Below are 13,865 nucleotides of genomic sequence, written 5' to 3'. Positions count from 1 at the left end.
ACAACAAAGTTCAACCCATTAAATGTGGTGATTTTCTAAGCAGTTTAGAAATCACACTCACTAGTGTCTGAGAAGCTCTTGTCAAAATTTAAGACTTAAAATGATAGATAACACTTACCAGTCTGAACAAGAATCACAGAAATCCAAAGACATTTCTGGAGGACAATCCTGGCAGTGCCACCGAACACCCTGGATAGGTTCTATGCCACAGTTATCACACTATTAAAGATTCAGAGAGAAAAAGTATTAAACTATATTGTTCTCAAGCTTTCTTTTTTCCTGCTGGGCAACACATAATGTGCACATAAACATTCTCTCCTCTCTCCCCATGCACAAGATAGTGGGATAACACAAAAAATGGTTATAAGTTAGGCACAATTTCTAGCAAACTAGTTGAAACTCTATCCATTCAAGATTGAGCTACAATACAGATGGGTGAGAGGAACATCATAATATGCTTTAATTTATTTTTAAAAATCTTAAGTAAATCATCTGCAAACTTGGGCATTTGATTATTAGTAGCTATTGACTTGAAACGTACCTCAGACCAGTGTACAATGACTGGGATTTAGAACCACTGACTTAATACCATTGTTAAAACTATCCAAATATGTTACAGTACTATTTAAAACAGGATACCACAGCTAACATAAACCCAACTGAACACAAAATCCTCTTTGAACTTTCACCTTACTGAGTTACTTTCCAAAGCCTTGAAGGCTCCTAATAACCAACGCCCACCATGAAGAAAAGGCAAATTTAGCTCTTTCTCAGTGTTGTGGCAGTGTGGTAGCCCTCAGTGTGTTCTGCGCAATCTTGGAAATCAAAGTAAATCTCATTTCTAGTTTCTTTGATCATCAGGCCAACTAGAGTGGCTGACAGACTGGCAAACAAGCCACAGCTGGGTCTTACAACAAAATTATGAGAAGTGGAGAGAGTTTCTTCCTGGAAAGACACAGCTGTCAATTAGGAAAATCTCTAAATGGAGAAGCAGGACCACTGAAAGATCTAGAAAAGAAAATCATTTCATATATTCTGGCTAACAGCAACTCCAGAGGGTCAGAGGTATAAGAATTTTGTTTTAAATTTATTAAGTCACAGCACACATCAGTATTTTTATGTATACCACTACCAGCAAATCTGTTCATGGTCTCAATTTTACTTCCTCCAATCCCACCAAGTATAGCCAGTTCTAACATCTAAGGTGTTCTCAAACCTGTCAATCTCTCTATTTCTACAGCCACCAGTCAAGTTCAGGACATTCTCATCTTTTGTCTAAATTAATGAAGAGAATCTCCAACTAGTCTCCCTGCCCTCAGCCTTGCTTTCTTCCTATCCATTCTCCATACTAATGCCAGAATGATCTTTTTCCCCCTTCACTTAATTTTTTTTCAATTACATAAAAAATATACATGAACAAATTATTATTTAAAGAATTTAACAATACTGTAGTCAGAATTAAGAGTTATCCACTCTAAACCCACTGCCTTCCTAAGGGTTGTATTGTTTAAGAAAATAGAATGATCTTTCCAAAATGCAAATTTCATGTTACTCTGCTTAAAATCCTTCAAAGTTTCTCCAACATTTTAGAAGAGTTTAAACTCCTTAGCAAAATTTCCAAGGCAACTAAATAGCCTCTCACTACTCTCCAGTATGCACACTAGTCACACTCAACTAATTCACTCATTTAACTTCTCTAAATCACTTATGAGATGAAAACAGAATAGGGAAGGATGTGAGTCCATCTTGTTTACTGCTGAATCCCTAGCACTTGGCAAAGTGCCTGGAACATAAACGGGTATCTCAAAATTTTGTGGCATGAATAAATGTATTTCTACTAGCCCCTCAAAAAACAGCAGAGATAACTGAATCTGAAAGGGGAAAAGAAATTTCTGATCCATATACAACAGCAACAACAAAAGAAATAGCTCTATGGATGAATGGACAAAGAAAATGTGTTCTCTCTCTCTATAATATATACACACACACACACAACGGAATATTATTCAGCCATAAAACAGAAAGAAATCCTGCCATTTGTGACAACATGGATGAAACCTAAGGACATTACGCTAAGTGAAATATATCAGACACAGAAAGACAAATACTATATGATCTCGCTTAAATGTAGAATCCAAAAAAGTTAAATTCACAGAAGCAAAGAATTAGAATGGAGGTTACTGAGGGTTGCCAGGGGCTGGGTGGGGTGGGGAGAGGTAGTGGTGGGCGTGGTGTCATTGTTCAATGGGTACAAACTTTCAGTTATAAGACGAATAAGTTCTGGAGGTCTAATGTACAACACGGTAATTATAGTTAATAATACTGCATTGCATACTTGAAATTTGCTGAGAGAGCAGATGTTAAGTGTTCTTATCTCAAAAAAAAAAGATAACTATGTGAGGTGAATTTTTTTAATATCTTAAATTTTTTGTACACAAATATGTAGTTTTTATTTGTCAGTTATATCTCAGTAAATTTGGGGTGGGGAAATAGCTAGAAAAACCTCTCATCTCATATATTACCTCAAAGTATACCTGTATGTTTTTCTTCTCTATCTCTACTGAATCATAAATCTCTTGACACCAGTAACTGTGGCACACTACTTTGTATAAATGAACAGGACAAGAGCTAAACTTACTTTTATCTGTGTGCTTGAAAGTCGTGGAGCTTAAAGCTCCGAAAACCACCTTAAATATATCCTATCACCCTTTCAAAAATTAAATGAATAGAAGAATTAAATAGAATTTACCTTGAAGCCCACATGTTGCACAAATCCACTTTCAGCTTGCATTTGCTGAAGTTTCTGTTTTTTTAACTTTTTAAACTGTAATAGTTCCTTATATTCAGGTAAATTCCTATACATAATAGGAATACTTTCTTCATCCTATTGAAAAAAACAAAACACAAAACTGTTAGTTTCATAATTAAAATGAACTAGTATAAGAAATACTGATAAAGAGTATTTTTCTATTGACAAGATATTTTTCACATTTAAGAGACCCTCTGGCTTCCCTGGTGGCGCAGTGGTTGAGAGTCCGCCTGCCGATGCAGGGGACACGGGTTCGTGCCCCGGTCCGGGAAGATCCCACATGCCGCAGAGCGGCTGGGCCCGTGAGCCATGGCCGCTGAGCCTGTGCGTCCGGAGCCTGTGCTCCGCAACGGGAGAGGCCAAAGAGACCCTCAACCTTTTAGGGCTTATAGAAAATCATCACTGCTATCAGCAATATTTTAGACTAATACTTCTGGAGGGCTTCTTTTTTTTTTTTTTTTTTGCGGTACGCGGGCGTCTCACTGTTGTGGCTTCTCCCTTTGCGGAGCACAGGCTCAGTGGCCATGGCTCACAGGCCCAGCCGCTCCACGGCATGCGGGATCTTTTTCTATGATCTGCAGGATCTACTTTTTCCTGATCTGCAGGAAGCTCCTCTTCTCCAATCTAACAGATTTTTAAGCTTCCTCAGGTAAATATGACATTTTCTTAACAAGCATACTAATCTCTTCTGTTTTCTGCTCAGTACTCCCAATGATCAAGACAGTACATTCCTCTTACTCAAATGGATAAACTTAAGTTACAAAGATTATTATTTACAATAAAGAAATGAACAGTGAAAGCTATATGAATTTGAAGTTAACAGATGAATCACTAACTGCTTCCTATTTTCCCAATTTATTTGTGCTCTGCCACCCAGAATCCATTTCTTCCCTTTGCTACCTCATGACTGATCCCATGGTCACTGATTTCCACAACCCTCCTAAAAGCATCCCCAATTCATTAATCCCATGTTCCATCAATTCTCAATCCTGGACCAGACAACCCCTGCACCTCCCGTTCCTCCTGCTCTCCATGTTACGTATTCTTAACTACTATATTTATATTATATCAAGGAAACTGATGTTTATAGAAATTATAACATATGCCCAAGCTTACATAGTTAATTAGTTGCAGAGTCAAGTGATTTGAACACAGATTTGTCCATATAACTAACCCCTTACACACCTAGCAGCCCAAGGCCTAAATCTAAGTGTTATCCTTAATTTTACACTGTCATATCTAATAAAACATAATTCTGTCACTATTTAATACTACCTAAAATCTCTCTCAAATCAGTCCTCTATAGTATCCACTCCCTCCTCTGTCTCACTGTTGCTAAAAATGGCTTCCTCGCTATCTACAGTGTCAAGCCCAAAGGCCTCAGCTGGATAATGATTCTTTACAATCTCACACTTCACCTACCTTATCTCCCACTATCTTTCATCCATTTCAAATTCTTGTCAACTAAAGATGTTAAATTATAGCTACTGCCTTCCTATGTTACCCCTGAGAAAGACAACATAAATAATGTAATAAATACGTAATACCAATAAATATGATGTAACCCAAATAATTAAATAATGTAGTAAGAAATTTTATAATAAAATGTATTAAATTTAGATATTTTAGGCAAATACAAAGAATACAAACTCTGCTAAATTTTTTAATTTGCATTTTAAGTCTAAGGGTATTATTAAATTTGGTCAACAAGATTAAGTTAGATATATGTATACATATAGCTGATTCACTCTGTTATACAGCAGAAATGAACACATTGTTAAGCAATTATACTCCAATAAAGATGTTAAAAAAAAAGTTAAATCCCCTCACACCCACTAAGATGGCTACTATCAAAATTAAAAAATAGTAATAATAATAATAAGTGTTGGCAAGGATGTAGAGAAATTGAAACTTTTGTACACTGTTGATGAGAATATAAAATGTTCTAGCCATTACTGAAAACAGTACTGTGGTTCCTCAAAAAATGAAACAGAATTACCATATGATCCAGCAATTCCACTTCTGGGTATATACCCAAAAGAATTTGAGAGCAGAGACTCCAACAGATATTTGTACACCCGTGTTCACAGCAGCATTAGTCACAACAGCCAAAAGGTGGAAGCAACCCGTGTCCACTGACAGAAGAATGGATAAATAAAATGTGGTATGCACACTCAATGGAATATTATTTGGCCGTAAAAGTGGAAATTGTGACACATTACATGATGGATGAACCTTGATGACATTATGCTAAGTGATATAAGCCAGTCACAAAAGGACAAAAACTGTATGATTCTACCTATATGAGGTACCCAGAGTAGTCAAACTCAAAGAGACAGAAAGTAGAATGGTAGTTGCCAGGAGCTAGAAGGAGGAGGGAATAGCGAGATGATGTTTACTGGATGCAGAGTTTCAGTTTTGCAAGACATAAAGAGTTCTGGAGATTCGCTGCACAATAACGTAAATGTACTTTAACACCACTGAACTGTACACTCAAAATTGGCTGAGATGGTAAATTTTCTGTTATGGGTATTCAGTACAATTAAAAATTAAAATTCCATACTATTCAGCCATCAAAAAAAAAAAAGATAAAATCTTGCCAGCTGTGGCAACAAGGATGGACTTTGAGGGAATTGATGCAAAGTGAAATAAGTCAGAGGAGAAAGACAAATACCGAGATTTCACTCTTATGTTCAATATTAAAAAAAATAAAATAAATAAACAAACAAATTAAAACAAAAACACACACAGGTACAGAGAACAGATTGGTGTTCTTTCCACAGAGGGGAAGAGTGGTAGGGGGAGGGAGAGATGGGTAGAGGGGGTCAAATGTATGGTGATGGATAGAAACTAGAATTTTTGGTGGTGAGCACACTGTAGTGCATATATATTAGTTGAATTACAATGCTGTACACATGAAACATATAATGTTATAAACCAATGTTACTTTAAAATGAACAAAAAAACAAATATTTTAAAAATGCTCACCCATAAACAGATTTCCTAGTTATAATCATTTTAAATTTACTTAAAGGAGAAATACTACGACCAATTTCAAGGGGGTCTAAATGGTATACAGATTGTCTCTCTAGCTACTGCTTTTCTGAAAAGAGAAACTGAAATCTATAAATTTTACACTAGAGGATTCATAAATATACATTTAAATAGCTATTTTAAAGTAATCAGAATGATGTGAACTGGTGCTCATTTAAAAATAAATAAATAAAATCAACCAAACAAAAGCTAAATCAAATTCAACCACCTATACTATATTTTGCCAATTTTCTCAAAATGTACTTCTTTTAAGCATCCCATCATCACTCCTCACCTAGCTAAGTTTTATTCATCCTTCAACGGACAACTTGACTATCACTTCCTCGGGTCTTCCACTTAAACTCTCAATCTGAATTAAGTACCTCTAAAATAATTACAATGACACATACTTTTGAAGCATTTTTAAAATTTTGTAATTTATTGATGTGATTACACATTTATCTCCTCCCACAAAACTAAGATTTATGAGAACCCCAAGATCATAGATATTTTATTCGTAACTATGGAGCTGACCTCTAGCAGAGCCTGTTACATAGTAAGTGTAAATAAACATTTCTCAAATGAGTAATTCTAATAGTCACAAAATACAAAATTACACACAAATGCCATATCTTAAGACACAGCAGAATCTAGCTGTTTTTCAAAAAGACAAGTTTAAAAAGAAAAAAAAAATTTAAGAATACAGTCATTTTACAGTAGTTTCATACCAAATTATACAATCAGTGTTTGATTAATCTAGAAACAGAACAAAGGAGACTTATTTTTATCTGCTGACTTTTCATTAAAATCTCCTTTTCCAGTTACCATATATAATCAAAGTACTAAGAAAGATATAAGGCAATCTTCATGTCCTTTAAGCAAGGAATCAGAATCATGTTACTTATTGAGGAAGAATTTTAGCATAGTAAAATAAAAAATATTAACAGCAATAAAAAGGAATCTCTGAATGTAAAGTAAAATGAAATGAATTAACCTAAAATAGCATCCAGTTGATGACAACACAGAGAGGAATTAGTCCAAGAGGATTTAAAAAGTATAATTTTACTCTATTTCTGTAGTTGGGTATATCCTAAGGCAAAAACAGTGCTACCCGGGGCTTCCCTGGTGGCGCAATGGTTGAGAGTCCACCTGCCGATGCAGGGGACATGGGTTCGTGCCCTGGTCTGTGAAGATCCCACATGCCGCGGAGCGGCTGGGACCGTGAGCCATGGCCGCTGAGCCTGAGCATCTGGAGCCTGTGCTCTGCAAAAACAGTGCTACCCAAAAAACCTGTTTTCAGGATCATATTGTTGATGGTAGTGTTAGTATTATTAAATTCGGAGACTACTGTGGGCAGTGTGAGACAAAGAAAGTAAGCATTATGTTGATGTCACTGATAATTGGAATTTTCAGCATGGGAGAAAAATGATACATATTAAAGATCAATATGGGTTAAGTAAAATTCCCACAGTCCTTAAGTTGAATTTGAAATAAAATGATGAATTTATGATGTCTTTTAATTTTAACAAATATATAACATATTTCTCAGGTCTGTCCACTATATAGGCTTAGATACAATGATCAATCCAGTAGCAAGTAACATCCTATAACATGACAGAGCCTCCAAATACCATTTCTCAATAAAAGAAAGCAGAACTGACTCCAGGTCTGAAGCAGGAAATATACAAGATGAGCCTGGAATTTCCTTGTCCTACTGGACAGTAAGAAAGCTATAAAAGATTACTAGAGTCTTGTCAAAAGAACTCAAAATCCAGCTTAAATAGGTTACAACCAACCAATGGGCCAATTTGTACACTAATAAAGACAATAATATCAATGCACTGAAACACATTAAATATATTTTAAGTCCAACAATTCATAAGAATACAAACATTTTCAAACCTCATGAGTCAATCTGGAGGATATCAGAGAACAAACTCATTATTTTAAAAACAAGAAAATAAAGGGAAGAATCAAGCAGTTAGCTGCGTTTTCTGTATGTAACTTAGGATAATCAAATAGTTGATGGGGGGGTTACTTTGTGAACATTCTATCAAATAAATGAAGAAAGAATTTTACTATTTTGTAACATCTAATGAGTTAATGGATCTAAGCAACAATGTATGCTATGTCAAACTGATAAAAGTATACATGAAGTAGTCCTGCCCACCCTAACAAACAAAAAAACAAATAAACCTGAATCTGATCAGTTATCTAGACCTTTCAATTTATAGGAGATTCAGGGAACAGAGGAACAGATTATGACACCAAGGAGATACAAACAACAAAATCCACACTGAGGTAAATTCTACAAGACAAATAACCCAGTTTTTCAACAAAACAAATGTGAGAGGGGAAAACAGAAGAGAGAGAAAAGGGCGGCGGGGGGGAGGCACTACTGCAATTTATGACTGGGGAAATGTGAATTGACTGTATATCTGGATTATATAAAGAAGTACCTTTTAATAAACATGATAATGATATTTTGTAATGTCTGGAACTTGTTCCAAAATAATCCCAGACAGAAAGTTGGGTGGGTAGGAAGTACAGATGAAAATAAGATTGCCACAAACTGATAATTGTTGAAGTTGAATAATGGGTGCACATGGGTTTATTTTTGTATATGCTTGAAAGTTTCTTCATAAAAACATTTTTAAAGCCCATTGTAAAACAAGTTTGACTAGTTAATTAAAAGAAAAGAAGGCAATATTCTCTGAAGAATAGGAATAATTAGGAAATCCTGGTGCTCCCATTCTGTATCCTGATCTGTATAATACATAGATAAAGATAGATAGATAGATAGACAGATATAAATATAGTATAAATAGATAACTTACTGATGCCTCCTCCATAGCAGTGTTCATGTGGCTACGAAAACAGGATCGGTCATCATCTTCATCCATATACACTGGTGGTTCATGGGAAGTCATGAAAGTGGAAGGTTTAAAGAGATGCTTATTAAGGGGGTGCTGTCGTCTGCTTGTTGAAGACTAAGTGAGAAAACAAATTTTTAATTGGGATAGTGGACAATCATTAAAAGAATCAAAAATATAAATGCTACTTCCTGCAAATCTGCCTAATCAGAAGGACTGCACCTCTACCCTTCAGCATACTCTTACGTGGTTGCTTTTTCTATTTTATCTGGATTTTTCAAAAGACAACAAGCCTTAAATAAAAACAAACCAAATCAACAAACAGAAATGTAGGCAGAATACCTACGTGGAATATAATGGACCATATGCTCATTATGTAGCTTATATTTGTATCCCCAACATTTATTACACTCTTGGCATTCACATGCTGAGCTCCTCTTAAGGTCGTCTTACAGATGATCAAGGAGGATGAAGTTAGCCAAAGCCAGATATAAAACTATCAAGTAAAAAGAAAATTTCCCCAACATGATGAATGTCTGAAAATAGTATCTAACACTGATTGACTGCTTACTCTTTGTCAATGTCACTTAGCCCTCAAAACATTCCTGTAAAGTAGTTATTATCACTTCTAATTTAAAGGTGAAAAAACGGAGGCATGAGGAGGTTAACTTTCTTGTTCAAGGTACTGCAGCTAGGCAGTGGTAGAATCAAGATTATAAAATAGGCCTCTGTGGAGCCAAAGGCCTCCCTTTGAACCCCTATGCAGACTTCCTCTCTTCACTAACAGCACCGCCACAAAGAATAACCTCAGTCACATAGAGAACCATCATTTCATTTCAAAATTCAAACTCTAACCATGTCAGGACTTCCTTGGTGGCACAGTGGTTAAGAATCCGCCTGCCAATGCAGGGGACACAGGTTCAAGCCCTGGTCCGGGAAGATCCCACATGCCGCGGAGCAACTAAGCCCGTGCGCCACAATTACTGAGCCTGCTCTCTAGAGCCCATGAGCCACAACTACTGAACCCGCATACCACAACTGCGGAAGCCCACACTCCTAGAGCCTGTGCTCCGCAAGAAGAGAAGACACAGCAATGAGAAGCCCGCGCACCACAACAAAGAGTAGCCCCCCGCTCACCGCAACTAGAGAAAGCCTGTGCGCAGCAGCAAAGACCCAACACAGCCAAAACTAACTAAATTAATTAATTAATTAATTAAATTTATTTAAAACAAAACAAAACAAAAAACCTCTAACCACGTCTATGACTGGGCTAGATCTCTGCAGTCAAAATGTCTGTTAACTTAAAATTCAGTGCACCCAAAGAACGGAACACATTTAGGTTTCTTTAGTATTCCTTTTGTTATCATCGTCTAGTCTTAGTGGTGAAAACATAAGGTGCACAACACATCTGAAGATAACCTAGAAATCACGAAAATTAAAGCTGTTAAGTTAATGGTGGTTATCAAAGTTCCAACATTCTGAAGTTACAGGATGAACTCTACATATCTAAATAGATAATACTATATTTGGGGAGAAAAAAATCCAAAATATTTAAAACAGCTGACAAATTAAAACAAGCTTCCATAGCTTGGTAAAAAGAATAAGAACAAAATTTTTAAAACATGGAGCTATATAGACAATATTCTTAATGTAAAACAGTTAGCTTCACTAAGGAAGGGTAACAGCATTAGATCGGCTCCTAGCTTCTCTTTAGGTGAATGGTGGCAGTTGCGGGGGAGTGGAAGTACCCAGATGATTTACCAAGTAAATGAAAGAAGGCCAATGATGTGCTTTATTTTTTTGCAATTAAAGCAAAAAATTGGCTGTAATTCTATGCAGTGTTCTATGTAGGAGAGGGACAGTAGCTTTTTCACTGTACAGAGCAGCAGAGAACAGTGGAAAAGGCTTAGGTGCAGAATCAGAAGATCAATGATTCCCAGACTTACCAGCTATATGACTAGACAATTTACTCAATGTACTTAGTTTTCTCATCTATAAAAAGGTTGTAGAACAGTACCTAGCCCAGAGCATTCAACAGTAAGAACAAAAGCTATCTATTAATATTATCATGAGTAAAGTGAAGGTGATACTACCTACACTTCTAGAATTACAGTGAGGATTAAATATCTTAATAAATATTTCTAACCTTGGATTTATATAATATATGTATAAAACAGAAATTGATTATATTTATTAAAGAATCAAACACCCTAAAAACTTTAACATCACAAAGGCCTTTTTGACATACATACAATCTAATATCTTTCAAATAGCACTCATTCACATAAACTAACCTACTCCTAAGAAAATAATGAATAATCATCATTGAAACTCACTGAGTAGCAATAATGGAATCCTACCATATATAAGAAAATGTTTAGAGTGAGTCAAATTTTAAAAATAAAATAATCCTGTTCTGATAAATATATAAACTTTTACACAGGAACTCTGACTTTGATGAATTTAATCTGAGATCTAAGGTTTACTTTTACCTATTTTCTTTTTACCTTTTTGGAGTATATATATAAGTTTGGTGTTCTGCCTGGGACTGGAATGCCAGCTTTAGTTAGTTTTATGAAATACTTCTGCACTCGGCTGGCAACCTAAGGAAACATGACAAGCCTTTTAACGTAATAAATGACAAGACATGCAGTACCAGAATAGTTTTTTAAAATAGTTTTTAAAACATACATGTGTATCTTAATGAATAGTAACAACTTAAAATCTACCATAAATCTAGAAATAATTTTAAATTGCCACCAAAGACACTTATGTTTTAAAATAGAGACAAAAAAATTGTTAAAATAAATTAAATCTGTTTGATTCCAAAGCTAAACACAGTTTCAACTTGTGAACACAAGTGCTTGTAGCATAAAAACACATCTATTAATATCAATGGGAATGTGAAGGAGAAAATTGACAGATATTTTTTTAGAAAGACAATCAGGGAATACTGACTAAGGCACTATCACAAATCTATTAGCACAGTCTAACCAAAAAGCACAAACTGGTGCACTCATTAAACATTCAAGAGACACCAAGTCCATTACTTTTTTATTTTTAAGTAATGATCCAAAGCAGAATTATCTCAGAGTTGTTTCTAAAATCAACAGAAAAATACACAGTGTTGTTTTTTAAAACTCCACATACTATAGCACTGTGTAGCTAAATATGAAGGGGCAGGTCTACTGATTTTAGCTTCACTATCCTTCATTTAAAAAACCATCAAAAACATGCCAACAATATGGGGCTATCTCCTCAATTACCTGCTTTGCTGTCCTATTGCCCAGTTCATCTGCTATCTTCTGCCAGCGTCGAGATTCTACTTCTTCAGGAGGGTATTTCAAGAGTAGTTGTTCAAGCTTTTTCTAAGTCAACCAAAGACCAAATTTAAGAAAGTTTAATACTGAGTTTCTAAATAAATACATTCACCTTTCATCTTAAACTATAATACTCCCTCCCCAACTCTGGGGGTTAGGTCAACTAGAAATCCTCATGATAGGAAAAATTTCTAGTAAGGAATTTAAGACTTCACAAGAAAAATAAGATGAGAAAATAAACCTATGAAAGACCTTATAAAGATTTTCTATGCACTTCAGTAAAAAAAGGAAAGCACCCCCAACAAAGAAAATAATTAATTAATATGTTACACATTTTAGTGATTTCCACTGACCACTTTATCTTGCTAGACTATGTTTAGGCTTGCCACTATGGATCTGACAAAACTATGTAAATTCATTTGGATTTAGACAGAATACTAAAAGAGATCTTTTCCTCCTTTGTGTGGTCCTTCATTCAAATATTAATTTTAATATTCTGACCTATCTCCTAAATTCTCCCATAGTCCTAAGGATGCAAAACAGTCCAAATGTTGGAAATAAAAGTTTCCTGAAGCTTTTTATAAACTGATAAACTCATTATAGCTGTGGGGCTAATCCTCACATGTGATAGAGATGTGTCTCAAACCTTACCCACAAACAATCCTAGCTATATGCCAAAATGTAAGAGAACACTCTGACCTTGGCTTTGCCAGCTCCCCTCCAAACAAAAACAAGAATTCACTTTGAAGCACAGCTTTACTTGGCTCCAGGTTTTTCTGTCTCACAAAACTGCATTACAAAAACTTTACTCCATCTGTTTCAATATCTTTTTCAATCCCCTCCCCAAAACCCAGGTTCCTTATTTAAAAATTATCCCCAAAATGGAATTCATATATTCTCAGAATGCAAAATTCTTGAAGTATGCAAAAAGGTATACAGAAACAAGTTTAAATATTTTAAATTCATGGTTAAGAGGGATTACATACAACAATATACACTTTACTCATAATACTGGCTCTAATTTTAACTGCCTTTTTTTTTTTTTTTTTTTAAACCTACACAATTTAGAAATACCTATTACCTGTTCTTCAACAGTCCACAACTGGTTAAATGTTTCAGGTTTGGTATCATCACACAGGCGTCCTCTTATCATCTGCATATAAAACAAGGTTTTTGTCAGAGAGAAAAAACAAAGACTACCCTTTGATATAGCCAAATAACACACAAATTGTGAAATTTTTAATTAATTTCAAAATATGTGAGTAAATTTATTTTTTTAATGTGTACATAATTTATTGCTTACGAAATGTTTTCATGTTCTTTTATTTCATTTGGTTTTATATTCCTAGCAATCTTGAGATATAGGTGACAGCAACTTCATTTTAAAGAAAAAGAAATGTTTCTTTTTTTTTTTAATAATCATTGTTACATTGCTTATATTTTATTTGAATTACCTTTCTTTGGTAGATTGCAAATCATCTGAAAACCAAAGAATTCAAATATTTTTAACAAATCCATTTTCCAATTAGTGTCTTGTACCTCAGAAGAGTATTTCCATCCCAATCTTTTAAATAAAGCATCACATCCACCCTCACAAAGAAAAATCAAGGAAACAAAGCATGAATACACACCAGGTGCTATCTATTGTTATCTATTTATTCTTTACTTTTGAAATATGAACAGTTTTATTTCTAGCCTAAGGATGTGGGGAAACATCTTGAAGAGATCATATGTACTGATTGTTTAGGGCAGTTTTAGAAATAATAATGTATCATATATATTCTTTGCTAACAATGAGGAAATTATATGTGGAATTTTTTCCATTATAAT

The 13,865-nt window shown here is 34.9% G+C and overlaps 1 protein-coding gene across 8 annotated transcripts in view; it reads right to left on the bottom strand.

Annotated features, from left to right (window-relative positions):
• ZZZ3 (zinc finger ZZ-type containing 3) overlaps positions 1–13,865 on the bottom strand; it is a 102,316-nt gene that overhangs the window by 1,491 nt on the left and 86,960 nt on the right. For 7 of the 8 annotated variants that reach the window (XM_030865984.3, XM_030865977.2, XM_030865980.2 and 4 more), the window contains 6 exons: positions 13,117–13,188; positions 11,982–12,083; positions 11,223–11,318; positions 8,680–8,832; positions 2,750–2,884; positions 119–219 (listed from right to left, as the gene is read on the bottom strand). In XM_030865984.3, the coding sequence (XP_030721844.1) occupies positions 119–219; positions 2,750–2,884; positions 8,680–8,832; positions 11,223–11,318; positions 11,982–12,083; positions 13,117–13,188 (659 nt within the window). Of the gene's footprint in view, positions 1–118; positions 220–2,749; positions 2,885–8,679; positions 8,833–11,222; positions 11,319–11,981; positions 12,084–13,116; positions 13,189–13,865 lie in introns of those variants that run through there. The other variant, XM_060304039.1, reaches the window with a different exon arrangement.

Source organism: Globicephala melas, chromosome 1 (genome assembly GCF_963455315.2).
Source record: "Globicephala melas chromosome 1, mGloMel1.2, whole genome shotgun sequence".
Taxonomy (NCBI): Eukaryota; Metazoa; Chordata; class Mammalia; order Artiodactyla; family Delphinidae; genus Globicephala; species Globicephala melas.
The sequence above is the reverse complement of the archived record's forward strand: the minus strand, read 5'-3'. Positions and strand labels throughout refer to the sequence as shown.